This window comes from Diadema antillarum, unplaced genomic scaffold, assembly GCF_040938485.1.
Source record: "Diadema antillarum isolate AM-2024a unplaced genomic scaffold, OU_Dant_1.0 seq00002228_RagTag, whole genome shotgun sequence".
Classification (NCBI taxonomy): domain Eukaryota; kingdom Metazoa; phylum Echinodermata; class Echinoidea; order Diadematoida; family Diadematidae; genus Diadema; species Diadema antillarum.
Window position 1 is genome coordinate 1 of NW_027272860.1, and position 18,371 is coordinate 18,371.

Below are 18,371 nucleotides of genomic sequence, written 5' to 3' on the forward strand. Positions count from 1 at the left end.
GTCACCATTTTTGCTATCCAATGACACCAGTGTTGAAGGTTCCACTGAGATGGTCAGTCTATGGGATTGTGTACATTTCAATAACATTCTGGTTTGCAAGGCTGTGATGATGCATAATAAAACAAGAAATTTAAACTTTTCATTTCCAGTGTTCCACATTGTGTTGCTGTTAGTGCCTTCACCCTTTGCACCATCGGCGCCACTTCCGGGTTTCATGAGCTAACAAGCAAAAAAAGAAGGGGGGTATTGAGCGCAAAAACAAAGCCTCACCACGCCCACACTTCAAGGTTTCTATTTCTTTCTATGTGCCACTCCACACTTCCGGGGTAAAACAAAAAAAACAAAACAAAAAAAGCTGGGGGCTCAAAATGGTGACACCTTTTTTATACATATAGTATGTATTCCTTTTGTATGGTGCAAAAAAAAAAGTGTGTGTGTGTGTGTGGGGGGGGGGGGGGGGTTGGGGGCTCCCCAGTTCCGGTGCCCATGCTTTGAATTATTATGATGCCCACAAACGCATGTACATGTATCTATGCAAAAATACAAATTTCTATCTAATCGCAGAGCACTTGCAGACCCTATACAGAATTGTACTGTACATCCCATCACCACACAATAGTACAGCAGATGATGGGTAGCGTTGTAGAGAGCATTTAATAGTTTACTAAAACTGCTGATGTCCGCACGTGTTTGCTTGCGTAGAAAAAAGAAGATTAACTCTTTATGTGCCACGGTGTGCCACATCATTCAGAGACAACGTCTTGCTCGGGAAAACATTTTTTTTTTTTCCAATGTATGTAATTTTCATAGATTTTTATTACCCTGGACATTGTAAGGAGTAAAGTAAAGAAAATGCCAAACTTCACTTTGATGTAAATTGTATGACAGATCTATGATTTTTTTTCTTTCTCAAAAGACCAGCAGATACACTATTGCACTAGCATGACTTTTGCACAGAAAAACAGTGAATGAAACTAAGAATTCACCCCTAAAATACACAGTTTTAGAGTCTTGAAATCACCACATATTAAATGTAAGGTATATGTCACAGGAATAGAATCTTGAGAAACTCTTTACACATTGTACTGTGGCTTTGGCTATTTATCGGTTGGTTTGGGCGGGACTATGCGTTTGAGTAGAATATTACGTATGGATTGCGAACTTGGCACGCCACTGACCGAGTCGGGTGTGCAAACCTGGCACATAAAGAGTTATGATGTAGTGACAGGAAAGGAGAAGGAAGAAGGACAAGAAGAAACAAAAACAATGACTGCTCAAAGAAGATATAAAACAAAAAAAAAGGGGGGGGAAAGATGATGGTGGACAAATGAGAAGGAAAAAGAGAAGGAGAAATTGACTACAGTTGAATCCAACGGTAAGTCTATAATCAATTTTATCTTTTGATAAAACGGTACCCTGGTACTCATTCCTATCAACCCTAGACGGGAAGCCACCTCACCGTGCATACACATGGTACTTGTCCGTTCCGTCAGCGCTGCCGGGACATCTGCCATGGGTCTTAATCCATGAAGCACTGACCTGACAACGATATGCCGACGGCACGAACACACATGGGGAAATATAAGGCATCAGAGACAATGGGTGCTTCAAGTTTGGTTTTGGTGCTATCGCTAGTGCTAGTGCTAGCGCCCAAATAACAGACTTAAATCGAGCTTCAACACCGACGGTCGGATTAACAAGGCGATACCGATCAAAATTATCGATCTCCAGCACTAGGTGTTGGAATCACAGCACCGCGACGTCCGCGGGAATTGCGCAACGAGAAAAGTCATGGCGCATGACTACAGTCAAATATTAAAAGATGTAGCCAGAACTGCTCAGTTTTAGACATATAATGTGAAAGAACAATTAAAATGCCACAAATTTCATCCCTTCTTTAAAACACAGTTATTTCAATTTTGCTCCCAGGCTCAGATTCATAGAGCCATGTCTGGAGTTTCCATGGACCTTTACGTGGGAGACCATTGCATTAGCATAGACTTTGCTCATAAAATGTGCATCTACTTACGCACGTAAGTATGGGTCTTGCACGGCAACGCTAACACCAGCACCGAACTTGAAATGACGAAAATGATAATCCCTAGGGGCTAGTGTTGTCAATGGGGAAAAAGCATGTAAATCACTAACACAAACGGCCGAGCTCGGTTCAGCAGATGACATTCAACACCGGGCCCAGCACCAACAACCGGAAATACGTCATGATTTTGAGGTCAACTGCAAACACCAAGTGGACGTGATTTCAAGTTCGGTTTTATCACCGGTGCTAGTACTGAAATAGCACTAGCACTAGCACCGAACTTGAAATCACCCAATTTGTCCTGATGCCACAAAGCAGGGCGCCTTCACAAGCAGGACAGGAATATGAAGAGGACAATAATAAAAAGCTAGCTGTCATCCGGCTGTGTCACGGCCCTCAGGATACGAAATGCGATTTTAGCCAGATATAGGATGAACAATGTTTTTGTGCACATAAATTGAAGTTGTATCTGGTGATGGGTAGCTCAATGATGAGCATGCAATGCACAGTGGAGAAAGTTGTGAATGACGAGCGTGTTTTCGGATCAATCTGTCACTGAATTTTACCCCTCAAAAACCCCCCTTTGAACCATGTGACCCACTACAACAAAAAGGTCCTAAAGTCGCGCACGGTCGAAGCTGTGAAATCGAGTTTGAAGTCAGAGCATTAAAATTGGTCAAAACTTATGATTTTCTGATTTTGACATATTATTATTGGAGTCTGACATGTCTTCTATCATCTGTCGAAATTTTGAAGTAAAATGATGACAGGGAAGACCAAAAAATAGCGTTTTTCTGAGCCATGTTTTTTGGCATTTCAACGAAGCAGAAACTGGTTTGAAAATTTGGATTGAGCGCCACAGATAGGCTCCGCCCCTAACAACGACCAGAGTGATCTCATTGGTCAGTTTGCTGCTTGCTGCTAAAGGCTTACCTTCTATTGTCCGGAGCTGAAAACTGACTTGCGTGTCCCTTGATCGCGATTGCGTCGAAAGGAAAACTTTTATGTTATAATCATTAGATCTCACCCTGATGCAGGGTATACTGACTCAGTAAAGAAATACAATATGACTTTAAAGATTAAGAAAAAAAGCAGGGACACAAAAAGTGAATAATAAAATGATACAGTTAAATACAATCTGCATGAGTATAGCATTATGCTTCCACTGTTACAGCCATTTTTAAGTAGGTTTGAGGGGGGAAGGGGGGCGCGGGAACATGAAAATCTCTTCGAATCCTCTGGTAATTTTTAACTTACCCTCATGACTTGGCCTCGGACCGGTCTCACGGAGTCATCGTTGGCCAGAAACCTTGACCACACCCCTGTACAATTCACCACTACATCATACTGGCCGGAGAGCTGGAGGAGTTGCCGTGGTTACCGAGGAGAGAGCATTAAAGGACAAAATACTTTGGAGATGAAGATACTTCAAGACTATTCTAAACTAGAAATGTCGCTACAGCGACTGGTTATACCCCCGCCAAACAACATTTCATAAGCTTTGGTCAAAACAACATTTGATAAGCTTTGGTCAAAAAACTGAGGAAGTAGTTAAATCCGCAAGATCTTTCCTTGATCTTCTGCCATTAATATGCCGTTACCATGGCAACGTACTTTCGGGTACTGTCGAAAAATGCGTCTTGCACATCTACAACCAAAGGCACACATCTGTACCAAGTTTCATGGAAATTGGGCAAAAACTGAGGAAGTAGTTTGCAACACAAAATTTTCCATCATTTTGGCTCATAATATGTGAGCTGTTACCATGGCAACATACTTTTTGTCACTGTCAAGAAATGTGTCATGCTGACCTATATCCTAAGACAAACATTCAATATGAATTCCATGAGAATTGGAAGAACACTGATGAAGCAGTTTTGCCATGAAGCATTTTGCCCTATATTTTACCAATAACATGCCGTTACCATGGCAACGCACTTTTTGCCACTGCGGAAATATGTGTCTTGCACATTAACATATTCAGATGAACATCTGTACCTAATTTCATAAAAATTGATCAAAAACTGTGGGAGGAGTTCGCGACGCAAGATTTGTACCCATTTTTGCCCATAATATGCCGTTACCATGGCAACGTACTTATGGGTACTGTCAAAAAATATGTCTTGCACATCTACAACCCAAGGCACACATCTGTGCCAAGTTTTATGGGAATCGGTTGAAAACTGAGGAAGTAGTTCGCGACGCAAGATTTGTACCCATTTTTGCCCATAATATGCCGTTACCATGGCAACGTACTTTTGGGTACTGTCAAAAAATATGTCTTGCACATCTACAACCCAAGGCACACATCTGTGCCAAGTTTTATGGGAATCGGTTGAAAACTGAGGAAGTAGTTCGCGACGCAAGATTTGTACCCATTTTTGCCCATAATATGCCGTTACCATGGCAACATACTTTTGGGTACTGTCAAAAAATACGTCTTGCACATCTACAACCCAAGGCACACATCTGTGCCAAGTTTTATGGGAATCAGTTGAAAACTGAGGAAGTAGTTCGTGACGCAAGATTTGCAACGGACCGACCGCCCGACCGACCGCCCGACCGCCCGACCGCCCGACCTACCGTCCGCTGATTCCTATATACCCCCTTCAAACTTCGTTTGGCGGAGGTATAATTAGACAACCTTGCCTACATGGTATAAAATGTAGCTATTTGCATTGAAGAAATAGTTTGAGTTGGGGAAAATTTAACTAATGAGGAATTAAAATGGAATAGAATATAAATTAGAGGACTTGAAAAGACCTTCAAGTTAAAATGATTTTTTGACTTTATGTGCGAGGTTGACTTTTAAAGCAAGGTTGATTTTATTGCTCACAGGGTGCAGTATCTGGGTCCTCAGGACTGTACCAATCACTGAATTAAGGAAAGATCTACTGTCAAAGTTCAAAAAAAAAAAATTGATGAGCATTTTGGGGGTACTTGAAAAAAAGGGACATACAGCAAATGTACAAGTGTACATGTTTTTGTACTTTGTACATGTGAAGGGAATGTGGGGTGTTTCTTCTTTCTTTCTTCCTCAAGAATTGTAGGTCATTACCATTAAGAAACTTGTGGTAAAATGAAAATGTTTAAACAAAATTCAGACATGATACAAATTAAAGGCACTCAGTCGTGGCGAGTGGTTTGTGCGGCACGGAGACGAACGCAACACACTGCCTCCCCCATTCTGTATCAAATGTAGTGACCCCGAATGAGAATAGCGCTGGCTCAATGGGTCAGCGAACAAAACACGTAGGCTACAAGAGCGCTCTCTGTGCTAATCTCCTAACCCAAAATGGCTGTCCGAGCGAGCCACGTGAGCTTCCGAATGGACGCACACACTCAGTGCGCATGCGCATGAAGAGAGGCCAAAAGAGCCACGCGTCTTCTGGCCTCTCTCCTCCAATCACCGCAGCTCGCGGTGACAATATTTATGTATGATGCGTACACACACATGCACACACACACACATACACGTCTTCTGGCCTCTCTCCTCCAATCACCGCAGCTCGCGGTGACAATGTTCGTGTATGATGCGTACACACACATGCACACACACACACGTGTCTCAGTGGCAGCACTGTCCCACACGTTTATGGATATAGCACCGAGTCTGGCATTGCGCAATTGCATGCACAAACTTCGGTCGTTCGGAGTTTACGTACCATGAGGGATGGCGATCGGCTGCCTTTAAAGTTCAAATCAGTGTTAAACATATATTTGAAATGTATTGCTAAGAATTTTGTAGACAAAGTTATATATTTGGACTGAGGGAGAAAGATTTTTTTCTCATCAAAGTTCCCCCAACTGCCATTATACAAAGTATGCATTTAACCCTAAGGTCCAAAATCATTTTTCAAGACCTGTTTTGCCTTGGTTTTAATTGGTCATGGAAGACATTCTAAAAAAAGAAGTTGGAGGATTAAAACAGAAAAAGAAAAAAAAAAAGAACTGAATAAAATACCATGATACAAAATACCCATGCATATCCATTATTATGCCTTTGCTGTGTATTGCATTGCCTCTGCCATTACTGAAACTTGAAACATAGTTTTGGGATGTAAAAATTTTGTCTCTATATATGCACAAATGCACAAATCATGCTGCTTTACAGAATATGCCTGTACGAGTACCTCAGCAAAGCTAGATATTCTTCGCTGCATCACAACACCGCCATTCTTCTGGAATCTGCCGAGAGAGAGAGAGAGAGAGAGAGGGAGAGAGAGAGGGGGAGAGAGAGAGAGAAAAAAAGAATAATGTCATAAGGACGCGCACTTTTGAGCATGCCAGCTATACAAGACACGATCTCTTAGATATATCATTCAGCATACGTAAAGTCACATCAGTGTTCATTGCAGTATTCACACAGTGGCATGCTTTTATCATGAAATGCTTCATTGACCCTTTTATCTGCCCAGGCATTTAGCTCCTCATTCATCAGCATTTAAAATCTATATATATCCCAAATTGAACTTCACATCATGCATGGTTAAAAAGACCGAGGCAACGAAGAGGACAATCTCTTCTTTAATATCACCAGCCGAGAATTAGAAGGTTGCTATTGTGTTCTAAGAATAGAGCATATTATAAAGAAACAAAACAATTCATTTTCATGAAATAAAACAAGTTTATTTCAAATCAAAAGTGGGTGGATTTATAAGCACTGTTTGAAATATAGGGTAAAGAAGTGTCCTTGGAGTTTAACTTCAAACCTGCTCTTTATGGGAACCTGGTATACAGTATCAGGTTCCCAAAATGTAGACAGGAGTGCCCGCATTTGAGGCCTTGATTCAAATGTTAATTGTGTTATGCTGCCCAGAAAAATGGCTTTAATAGAAAGATTAGAGTTTCATTGATCTACATGTATATCTGTTTTCTTTCTGTGTGAAAACTGTCCGTAAATGATTGCAGTATTAGTTGCCTTTTCTCTGTAAATGTAGTGCCGCTTGTTTTGCTGTAAAACTCATATTAAAGGGATCGTATCGTTTTGGTTGAGACCTAATTTCAGGTTTCTAACATTTTTTTGTGAGATAATGAGAAACCTCTTATGAAATATGAAAGAGCATGTGATTACACGAGGAATTCAACGTTTATTTGATGAAAATTGGTTTTGAAATGGCTGAGATATCCAAAAACGGAGATCCAAAAACGATCGCTTTGTCTTACTTTATTCTTGGATGTTTCAGTCATTCTAAACCCGATTTTCATCAAATAAACTTTGAATTCCTCTTAGAATGGGATGCTCTGTACTATTTCATAAGTGTTTTCTTGGTATCTTGCAAAAACTTAAAAGCCAAATTCTCATCTCCACCAATACTGTACTATCCCTTTAAGATGTGCACACCTAAGTACATAGCGATCAAGTTTGAGCGCGATAGATATTTGACCCAATTGACCCCATTCAAGTGTATCTTTTATGCATAATAACAAAAGAGTTTGTGAGTCCATGGATCAGTGCACACTCTATTCACACTGTGCACCCTTTCAATTATTGTTCGATGGCACATGTAGTAAACCATGGAAAGGGGTACATTTACCGCTTGACTGCTTTCGCAAGGTGGACTACCAACCCGTCCATTCTCTGTCGACCTGCAAAAAGTGTATTTCCTGTTTGGGGGCATTAAAGGCGCTCAGAGAAGTGGGAGGAACGGGTTATCATTTTACTGAAAATTAGAATAATTCAAAATGGACGGCATAATGTAGAAGAGATCAAGCTCTACAACATGATACCAATATCTCAATACCCCTCAATATTTCGAATAAAGCTCTTCTGGTTCTTAGCTGACCATAATTATGAGCTTTTATGACACAGGATCAGTCATGTGGCAGCATAATACATTTACAGCTATGATATGTATCCACTGTGATTTGAATACCTCTCAGTCAGGAATGGAATATATCTGTGGCTCTCACACATGATGGTGGTAAAGAACCAGCCATATCTGGGGAAGTCAAACAGAAAGATAAAAGAGGGGGGTGGGGCTGAGAAACAGGTGCAATTGACAGCTATCAAGTTAATATTTCTGTCTAGGGTATTCACAAGTATGTATTTTTATACTCGTACATCACAAAAGAAATTCAATTTTAAATAAAAATAAAGAACTCATCTCCATAATCCTTAGACACAGCTTAAAGACTAGTACACTCAAGTATTCAAACTTTGAATTTTGATATATGGTCAGTTTTACAGTAAAGGGTGTAACTTTGATGTGGCAAGGGTCAAAAATTAAAGTTGTGTTTCCATTTTTATCTTTGCTTTTATTTTATATAGGAATGTCTATATTTTCAGTATTTTGTCATTCCAGAGCTTAATTCTTAGGCTAAATATGAAAAATGAAGTTACTATTATGGAATTTTAGATAAATTTAGGTAAAAACAACAAGAATGTTTTGGTCACCCACAGCAACCAAATGAAGATAAATGGTGGAGGTAATGCAACTTTTCATTTGCTGTGAACATATATTTGAAATATCAAAACACTTTTCCCCCAACAGATATTCGCTCTTGCAATTATTTGGATGTGAACTTCAAATTTCAAGGTAAAAATGGTACCTGACAAACTATTTTTAAGTTAAAAGAATGTTCTAGAAGCAAGAACCACTCTAAACATAGCCCTAAATAATCTCTTGGTAACAAACATTTATCAACCCAAATCCCAAAGAAATTTGATTATTTTTGACAAAGTTGAAATTTTCAGACTTGTGAGTTTCGGAGGCTTCAGTTAACAAACTAGTGTGTTTCGGAGGCTTCAAAACTGCTAACACAAAGTTCTAGTCCTGTATTCACTTAAAATAATAAAACTACAGTAAGTAACTATCACTACATGCTAGAATAAGAACAAGGCATCAATAAAATGTGAATAACAGTATACAGATGTACATTTTATGGCAGTGCATAATGTTTACCCTTCATACAAAATGCTGTACTTATTATTATAAGGAAATTGGCTTCCACAAAAGTGAATAACAAACCGTGTACACTTTGAGCAATGCTCAGTTCGAATTTATGACATTACATGAGGCAATATGATTCTAAAGGAAACTGCAACAGTAACAATAAAAGTACACTGATTAGGAACATCTTTTTTTTTTCTTTTTCTTTTTTTTGCGGTTTAAAGTTAGCAGCAACGCATGTTTCGGAGGCTTCATCATGACTGTTAACATGCAAAAATGGCCCATTTTAAGATGATATGAAGTACATTAATGCAGCTGATTGTTTCCAAATAACTACAAATGTTGTAACATGTAAAATAGTATTTATTTGTATGCAGAAAAAAGACTTTCCAACATATATGTTAAGAGACAAAGAAAAATATTTTAAATCTTTATGCTCAGTTGTATACATACACTGTATTTGCATATCCATGACTTTGGCAATGCAGAACATGATTAGGCTACACACATGAACAGCTGTATGCATTTGTCAAACTTTTCATCATAATGCAGTAAGAATTACTTTCAATGAGTTAGAACTGTAGCTATAGACTTAATGCAAAGATTATGTTTGCTTGCTTTATAAGTGCAGTTTGTGGGATGTATATTGACATAAACCACCCATCATAATTGTTTTATATACATATGTACATGTGAAATCAATTTCAACTGTTGATGAGAAAGGGATAGAAAATAGACTATGCGATGGCATGACGGTTAGATTACAACATAGCATTGTAAAATATAGAAAGGGGAAAAAAGGTTTATAAACATTTTTTTGCATATGACCATGCCTGATATCCCCTACTAAAGCTATCAAATGCAGTGATCATGGTTATAGAACAGCAATCTTAAATACCGATCAGCCATTCCATGTAAGGGTCATCATCAAACTGTCATCATCAAAATGGAGTTGGAATAATCAATATATTGGTGATATTATCATGGAGCTCAATAGAAATTGAAATGGTCAAGATCCCAGTCATCTTTTTGAATCGCCTGTTGAAAAGATAAATGTACATGATACCCTACCCATGACTGTGTACGAATTTGAATTTTAAAAAAAAATGTTGACCAAATGTATAGTTCCCTATAATATTATATGATAGTTAGAATTTTACTTTCTTTTTCTGGGGTATACAAGTCACCCCTGTTTCATATCATTTTCTTTTTCTTTCTTTTTTAATTCTTCAAAGGCTTTTTTTTAATAGTTATTTTATAAAATTCCAGTTTGTGTGACTCCTGTGACAGCTAGGAGGCCTGTTTTTGAAGGTACGCATTGAGAAATTGCTAACAGAACTTTTACTGTTTCTAAAAATGACAACCTTTTTAGCAAAAAATTGAAAAGCAGCAAATGTGTTTAAATATCTAAGTTTTTTAGAAACCCACAAGTTTGTTTTAAATAGTATATAAACCCACAGACTACAGTTTTAACCCTTTGAATTTCAAAATAGTTAGGGGCTTGTAACTTTTTCCAGAAAAGCCAGGACTAAACAGATTATAAAGATTTCAATCATTTCAATATTGTTCTTCATGAACATAACTTCTCCAGTCACCCACCCATGTAAACTACATGTACCCCATGGCAACAGGCTATTTATAAGTAGAGGTCTATATGTCATTTATAAACAATCCTATCCCAACCATTACTGTCCATTTACTGCACTGAGAACTACATCCGCAAACATGTCATAGAGTCTCACACATGTATGCGAAGAGATGTTTCGTAACACAAGTTACATTTTGTTTAATCAAAAATAGTCAAGTGGTCACTGCCAGCATGATAAAGTATGGAAAATATGGTATAGTATCAAGATTGTGTTGCACCTTGCATGCCTCAGATCTGACATACAGATTGATATGAAAACCTGTCTGAATGAAGTAATCAAATGTCAAAATTCCAAAACAGTACCCTGTGATCCAAGTCACACCACAGAAATGATAATCTGCAAGATGTTAGCTATTTTCAAATCCAATCACAAATTTATTGATTAATTATTTTCCTCCAAATAAGTATTGGAAATGAAAGCCAAAGAACTTGTTAAGAAATGGAAAGCTGAAAAAGTCAAGATTTTAGTACATGGCAAAAACAAATGCCATGTGAGTAACAATGGAATGGATTTGTCAATGGGTTATAAATGGACATGTAAAAGATTGTGTTTCGAAACTATTATACTCAGATGATAGTGAGTCGAAAGTGTAAAAATCCAAAAAGTATTTTCCACCATTTGCTCTGGATCATGCATAAAAGATACAACCTTAAATTCAAAAGTAATATATTTCTTAGTTAGTGTATGCTTCCCTCTTGAATAACCATCTATTAAAGTCCTTGAATCTTCAGGACAGGAATAGTGTTCAGTTCTTTAAAAAAAAGTGTATTTAACACTAAATAATCAATTGTTTGTTCTTCATTATCAAAGTCTAACCAGTCAAAAGAGTGATACAAATATGGTCACAACACTTCAACTTCTCTCAAGAGTAAAAATGAGTTATCCAACTTATGAACATTGATGTATCCACAACTACTTGCTTTGTTGCACTACTGTTGCATGATGTGGGCATGCACGCAAGCTGGAAGTCACTTTCATTACTCACAATATCTAGCCTGTTCCATTGTTTCAAAAGGAAACCTACAAAATAAATGCTTTTCATACATTTAAACAACTATCTACACCTTGCTTGAGGAATCATTAAGTCTCATTCAGTCCAAACAGTTATTTGATAGACGTAGAATTACAAAATTGTAATCAAAACATTCCATTTACATGCTGTTAACATAAAATGAAGCCTCCGAAACATCTGGAAAATTAATCTGGTATGCCTTATGTTTTTTATGAAAATCATGTATGTTATGTAGAAAGTGATGGGTAAATTGTGTCTTTTTTAGTTGATATACACTGTTTAAACATATTTGTGGGACAACATCCTCATCTGCTAATATTTTATTGCTGAATGAAAAGGTGAGTTATGTGTGACACATCTGCACTGTTTAAGAAAAATAGGTAAATCGTATAGTAAATCTATATTGGTGAGTAAACAAAGCAGCCAGAACGCTGAATGTGATTAAATATCTTTAGATATGTCATAAGCGATCATTGGGTGGGTGAACAATAAATCTAATTTGATTTTGTCCAGAGAAAATCACAAAAATGCAGTGTTAACATCCTTTTGAAGCCTCCGAAACCACTTTTTCTCTATAAAGTGTATTAGCTCAAAAAATTATTGCAGTATCATAATGTTTTTATTATTTTTGTTGTCTGTCCATGTCTGTTGATGATTTCATGGCATAATTTGGGGCAGACACTCAAAGAATTTGTCAGAAATGTCAAATTAGATGTTTTTGCTGTTTCGGAGGCTTCATGCGTCTCGGAGGCTTCACGTGCTAACGGAAAATTTGTATTGTCTCCTATTTACAGAGAGTTTGGCGGATCTTAACTATTTTTGGTCTATTAGGTTAGGGCCCCATATCCTACATTTTGACATATAGATTAGGTCGCTTCTCTTATCTATATTCATATTATTTGACTAAACACTTTGTTTCGGAGGCTTCAAAACTGCTAACAGAAATTTCACTTGATGGAATAAAATTATCACAAAATTTCAAATAGCCCTAGAATCAAGTAAACTTTGATGTAAGTCTAAAGTTTAGCTGTACCTTACTATTTTCAGCATAAAAGAAAGTAACCAAAACACATCCACTGATCATTACTGTCCATCAAAGTTTGTAAACAATTGTTAACGGAAAATGAAGCCTCCGAAACCTCAAATTTGAAGTCATAGTATTCTAAAATAAAGGGCCAGATACAAACCAAACTAATTTGTTCATTTCAATTGACCATACAACTATGCTTTTAACATAAAAAATTAGATCTCTGCAGTTGCTGTAGAAAATTATGAACATTTCAAAAATGTTATATAAATTTCAATGCAACAAAATAGTCATTTTTAGGGTACATATGTGACTGTCAAAACAAAACGCATCAATACCTGGACCTGATTATGCTACCCAAGGTGGCTACTCATAAGGTGACTCACATGGGAAAAAATCTTTGAGATCTGTAAATCTATGTGTTCAGGGTGGGCCAAAAGGCTAAAAATTGAAAGTTACACCCTTTACCGTAAAACTGACCATATGTGCACACTGTAGGTATACAGTCTACTCTGTCAGCAAAACACATCATATCTCCATCGGATGAAAGAAAACAAATTAACAATTAAAAAAGTAACATCGAACCCAATGAGGAAAAGTTGATTTTGTTACGTAACACCCTGCCTGAGTATACTCAGCAATACTCTTCAACATGCTTAAAAGACTTTGAAAGAATTTACTTACTTGAAGGAAGGAAACAGAAGTTGCAACTCTTTTTCGGGAATGATGCGGAAGCCAATCACGTCATCCTTCCAGTTCGGATCAGGCTTTAAGGCAAAAAGTTGTAAAAAAATACACAAAAATAAACAAACATTAACAACAATTATTTTTCAACATGTTCATCATTTCAATTTCATATACAATTTAATGTTTAATTTCATATAAATCACAATACAGTCAAATCTGTCTGCAGCGACCACCTAAGGGAGATGAAAAAAGTGGATAGGTGGCTTCTATAGACAGGTTCTTTAACATGCTTTTTCTCTCGGAGGGAATTGGAATAGGAAAGCACTCATAGAGAGCAGACCTCCACCAAGCAGCTTATTTCCACCCATATGCATGCTGAAAATCACCTGATTTCCCTATATACTGTAGATGTAGAAGCCTTTTGCCTACATCATGACATTAGCTTCCAACTGTGCGGCGCCTTGCCAGAGCAGAGCATGCGCTTTCGAGCATGTATAACATGCAAACCTCAAATACGCGCAGCTTGAACTTCCAAATTCACTGACCCTAGTACATACAATGTATATGCCAAATGATCCAAAATCCTTCAAAAATCCACAAAAATTCCAGGATCACTGCAAAATTTAATCATCTGTTCCTGATATCATCATCAGCATTTCAGCAAGCTTTATTCAAGTAAGCACTTTCGCAACTAGGCGTTTTCACATCAGCCCGATGTTTCGAAATAGCGTGCTATTTTGCTATTTTCTGCGAAAGATATCTCGAGCTTGGATTTTTATCAGGCTGATGTGAAAACGCCTAATGTGTCTATGTGAGTGTGTACTTACAATGACCCTGAACAATGGACCTGATATGGATACCACCTGTTCAGAGCACTGCTCCAAGGCACATGAATGCTTTATTAATTATTTGTGATGGATTGCCCAGGGCACTGCTAGTCTGAATTCCTAGCAAAGGGTGAAATGCTTGCACATGAAAAAAGTAAGCACATGTTTCCATGTGCTTGCATGTACACCACATTTCAGAATGAATATTTAAGACTAGCTCTGATAGTGGAGTTTCTCATGAATGAGCATTCAAATCTTGGTCGTTGTCCAGGACCATTATCTGGGTGTCAACTACACACTCCCATACACACCAATTGACTTCTGTGCATAGTTAAAGTTTTGTACAGAGGGTTGAAAATAGAGCAAAATCTGAAACCTTACTGAAAAATCAATGTTTAATTTAATGAAACTGAATTATGATGTCATTTTGAAATTGCCTCCAACAAAATTGTACACTATTCAGCTATTGCTCATATCAATGTCGGTGTTACATGTATCTGATACATAGTTTTTGAAATATTAAGGATCAAAAGTGGGAAATGTTTTTTGTAACACCTAGTACATTGTATATCACATCATAACACATGTAGGTGGCCATGCATCACATAAGGAACAAAAAGTCGCACCCCTTGATTTCACATGAGGACTCAAAAAAGGTGAAATGGGTCAACCAAGTTTATCTTGAGGTTTTCATATTTCCTGAAAGAGCTATCCTTCTTCTACATTATTCTTTAGGTTGGGATCATATCAACATGAATGGGAAAGTGTGTTTTCAGCAGTTTTTCTACAACCCATCTTTGTTTTTTGTTGTTGCCTTTTTTTTTTCTTTTCTTTTTCTTTTTTTTTGGGGGGGGGGAAAGAATAGAATGATCACATATATGTCTTTACGTCCCTTTTTTATTTCTTGACATCCTTTCAATACACACTCTTCACTTTCAAGTCTAATAACTTTTGAAAGGATCTCTACTAGTGTCTGCTATGAAAGTTGGCATTAATCATGGGTAGAATGTGTTAATAGAACATGATCAATTTCAGCTTAATCTGCGATAATCCCTTCATTGTTGTTGCTCCTGGGGTTTACATCCTGTGTTTTGTCCCTTTCATTGCACAGCTAGCACTGCCAGGAAATGATTATAAAAGCACTTGAATAGACCCTGTACTTCAGAGCCTCTTTTCTTCGTTTAATAGCACTTTCCCAGAGTGTGCACATTCTTTCTAGTATTCAAATAGGTTTTATAGGGGAGTCCATTTGATATGAGTAACACATCATTTTAAAGCTTAGAGTCTGCTCTTTAAGAATCTGTCCTCAACTAAAAATCCAAATGTCCGGCAACTTTTTGTTTGTTTTGTGATGCAGGGTCACAATATATCTACATGTAGGCCTATATATTATAATAAAATGTATAAAAAAAAATCAATTGTGAAACTACATCATAACATAGGTGGCGTATTGTTTGATGCCTCAGAGAGGTAACAAAATTCATCACTCACCACTTTGTGTTTGAAGACATTGTAACCAGACGTGAAGTGTACCCCTGATTTTCCAGCATTCACAGAGAGGATGAGTTTCCGCAGATGTTCGAAGGTGGACACAAACCATCTCCTGCCACAACACGTTCACATGCTTTACACAGTCAGTACAATTACAATGGTATGCAACCACGTAGTACAATTATTTCCAAAATTTTTTAGTGTGTTTGCATTACATCTCATCAACTCTTTGAATTTAAGTTGTCTAGAACTACAGCACGTTGTACGATGAAGAGTTCGGACCACCCAATCTGCACACTTGACATGTATAACACAGGAAATTAAAGAGCTTGAAATACACAATTCTACAAATTATGCTTAAAAGTATTCAGCAAAAGCTTTCCTCTACAACTACCGCTATTAAAAGTTTTAAATATTGATGATTGTAGCGCATGTTCCAAAATGCTATTTTCACATTTTTGTGCTCACACTGTAAAACCATGCTGGCATGCATTTCAATTTTGCAAATTTCTCAAGAGTCAAGATTCGAGAAATTAAAATGCGCACAAGAGTTCTTGTCTGTAAACCTCCTCCTTACAATGTACTTCCTTAAACAAATACCAGCTAGGTACCGGTACTTCACTTCAAACTGGTCCACTTATAATCATTTTTAACAAGAAAAATTCTGATGATCATATCCCCTCAGAGCTTGCACAATTGTACCTCTCTGCTCAAAAATTGTTTTGCATAACATACAGCTCCCTTAATTGATATGAAATGAAATAACAAGAAATATTAAGAGCAATCTCTTCAGTACAGCAATACACATAAATGTGTGTGTGTGCATGTACAGTATGTGTGAGTGTGTATTGATATCAGGAATCAGCTTTTTAACCCGTTGAGGACGGACTGATTTTGCTACAACACACATTTCCCATAGACACCTACCCGAGTATACTCAGGACTCATCCTCAAAAAAATGGGTACATCTGATTAAAGTGCTTTCCCCATACTAACTGCATAAATTCACATGTGAAAAAAAAAATGACAAGTCATGTGATCTTTGAAAAGTAAAATCTTTGGTCACATGTTATGCGCCTTTGAATGTTTCTGTGACAGATATATGGCGCCATACAAATGCTGTGGATCATCATAAGAAATTGTCTGTTGTTTGTCTGAAAATCATGCAGAAAAAGGCCAGATATCCAGTCTTGTGACTGTGCCCTCATGACAAATGTGTTCAAGCCCGGGCAAAGCAATGTCCTTTTGAAAACTTGTCATACTCGATGCTATGCCTTCGATCCAGTGTGTAGAATATATGCTATGCACACACAAGAGCCAATTTCACTTCTTTCATAAAGAGCAGGGTACAATCCTAACGTTAATGAAAAATTTAAACATGCACACGTCACATGCACACAAACACACGTGCACACGATTGAAGAAAAAAAAAAAAAAAGAATGGCTGATATCTGCAATAATTTTAAGAATACAATGTATATTGCACGAGGCAAATTACCCTGAAGAGGAGGAAGAAAATAAAAATGTTTCTTTCAAGACAGATACAATAATGTATTCATCCATACTCACATCACATCTTCATCTGGCGTACCAACAACAAGGTAAGGCTGTACAAAACCCGCCGCCCCATCAGACGTCGTGTCCGGCGAGAACTTCTCAGCGATGATTGTAACATCAGCATCTGGGCAGAGAGTCTGGATGTTGACTGCCGTGGCAACGCCAATGATGCCAGCTCCTACCACTGCTACTTTATGCCTTGCCATGACTAAAAATGTCTTGCGATGCAATGGCTCTTAGAAACAAAACAGGTAACAGTTAGGGTCTACAGGGACTTGTGTACAATGCATACCATGACGTGACCAGCAGGGCAACAAAAATATTCCTGACAATACCGGTCGGTACACGTACCTCGTCATCGGAGTGTACGCACTACGATCTTTGCAACCCCGTCGCGGGGCGCTGTAACACAGTAACAGCGCCCCGAAGCAACTCATGCAATTTTAGGAAGCACTCAAATGCACTGCAACACGTAAACAACTCACCGCTCAAAAGGACACTTGAATTCGCAACGAAAAGCCACATGATATAAAACCATTATTGTTGAATATTATAGCCGACTATGTATTTCTCACCATTACCTCCGAAAACACGATAAATAGTCATCTTTGAGACCGTCTACTCGAGATACTGCCCGTTCGCCGTTTTGAACGTATCACGTAAATATACTAATCTGCGCATGCGCAAATGAATATTCATATTTTACGTCATCTGCCATATCTCGTACATGTATTTGGTTCTCGGTCTCATAAAGGACACCTGTGGCCCGTTGCATAAAACTTACCGTTGAATTTCAATGGTAACTACCGTCAAAATTAGGCGTCACAGCCAATCAGCATCAACGATTATAAAATTTACCGCTAATTTTAAGACTTACCGCTAGAAAGGAGCGGTAAGTTCAGCGGTAAGGGTTTTATGCAACAGGGCACTGTTCGTACCAATACCATAGGTATCATGGAGTTCAAAGATGCTCTAAGTGAAGTAGAGGAGGATGCAAAAAGAATTAAGTTCAAAGCGGAGCAAATAGAAATTATCGAGAACGCAGTGAAACAGAATGACACCTTCCTAATGTTGCCAACTGAGTTTGGCAAGAGTGCTTGCTTTGGTTTCATCACCAAATCTTGGAAGTTGGATAAAGCAGGGCTGCACACTAACCCATTTTTTTTTTTTTTTCTCCGGTCCAACCTGTC

At 37.8% G+C, this 18,371-nt stretch overlaps 1 protein-coding gene across 1 annotated transcript; it reads right to left on the bottom strand.

Annotated features, from left to right (window-relative positions):
• Positions 1-3,286: 3,286 nt before the first annotated feature.
• On the bottom strand, positions 3,287-17,426 carry LOC139714310 (D-aspartate oxidase-like). Its single transcript, XM_071626025.1, has 6 exons — positions 17,194-17,426; positions 15,625-15,736; positions 13,304-13,386; positions 7,915-7,980; positions 6,172-6,226; positions 3,287-3,397 (listed from the first exon to the last, which is right to left on the bottom strand). Exons 1-6 carry the CDS (start codon positions 17,385-17,387, stop codon positions 3,287-3,289), a joined length of 621 nt encoding a protein of 206 aa, XP_071482126.1. The 5' UTR covers positions 17,388-17,426.
• Positions 17,427-18,371: the final 945 nt, after the last annotated feature.

What these genes read in the sequence shown, in the direction of transcription:
- LOC139714310 (XM_071626025.1), bottom strand. Translation starts at nt 17,387, where the DNA reads ATGGCAAGGCATAAAGTAGCAGTGGTAGGAGCTGGCATCATTGGCGTT. An exon ending in ATGTCTTCAAACACAAAGTG is followed by an intron (nt 13,387 to 15,624) that starts GTGAGTGATGAA and finishes TTTGCCTTAAAG; the next exon opens with CCTGATCCGAACTGGAAGGA. An exon ending in CTTCTGTTTCCTTCCTTCAA is followed by an intron (nt 7,981 to 13,303) that starts GTAAGTAAATTC and finishes TGACTTCCCCAG; the next exon opens with ATATGGCTGGTTCTTTACCA.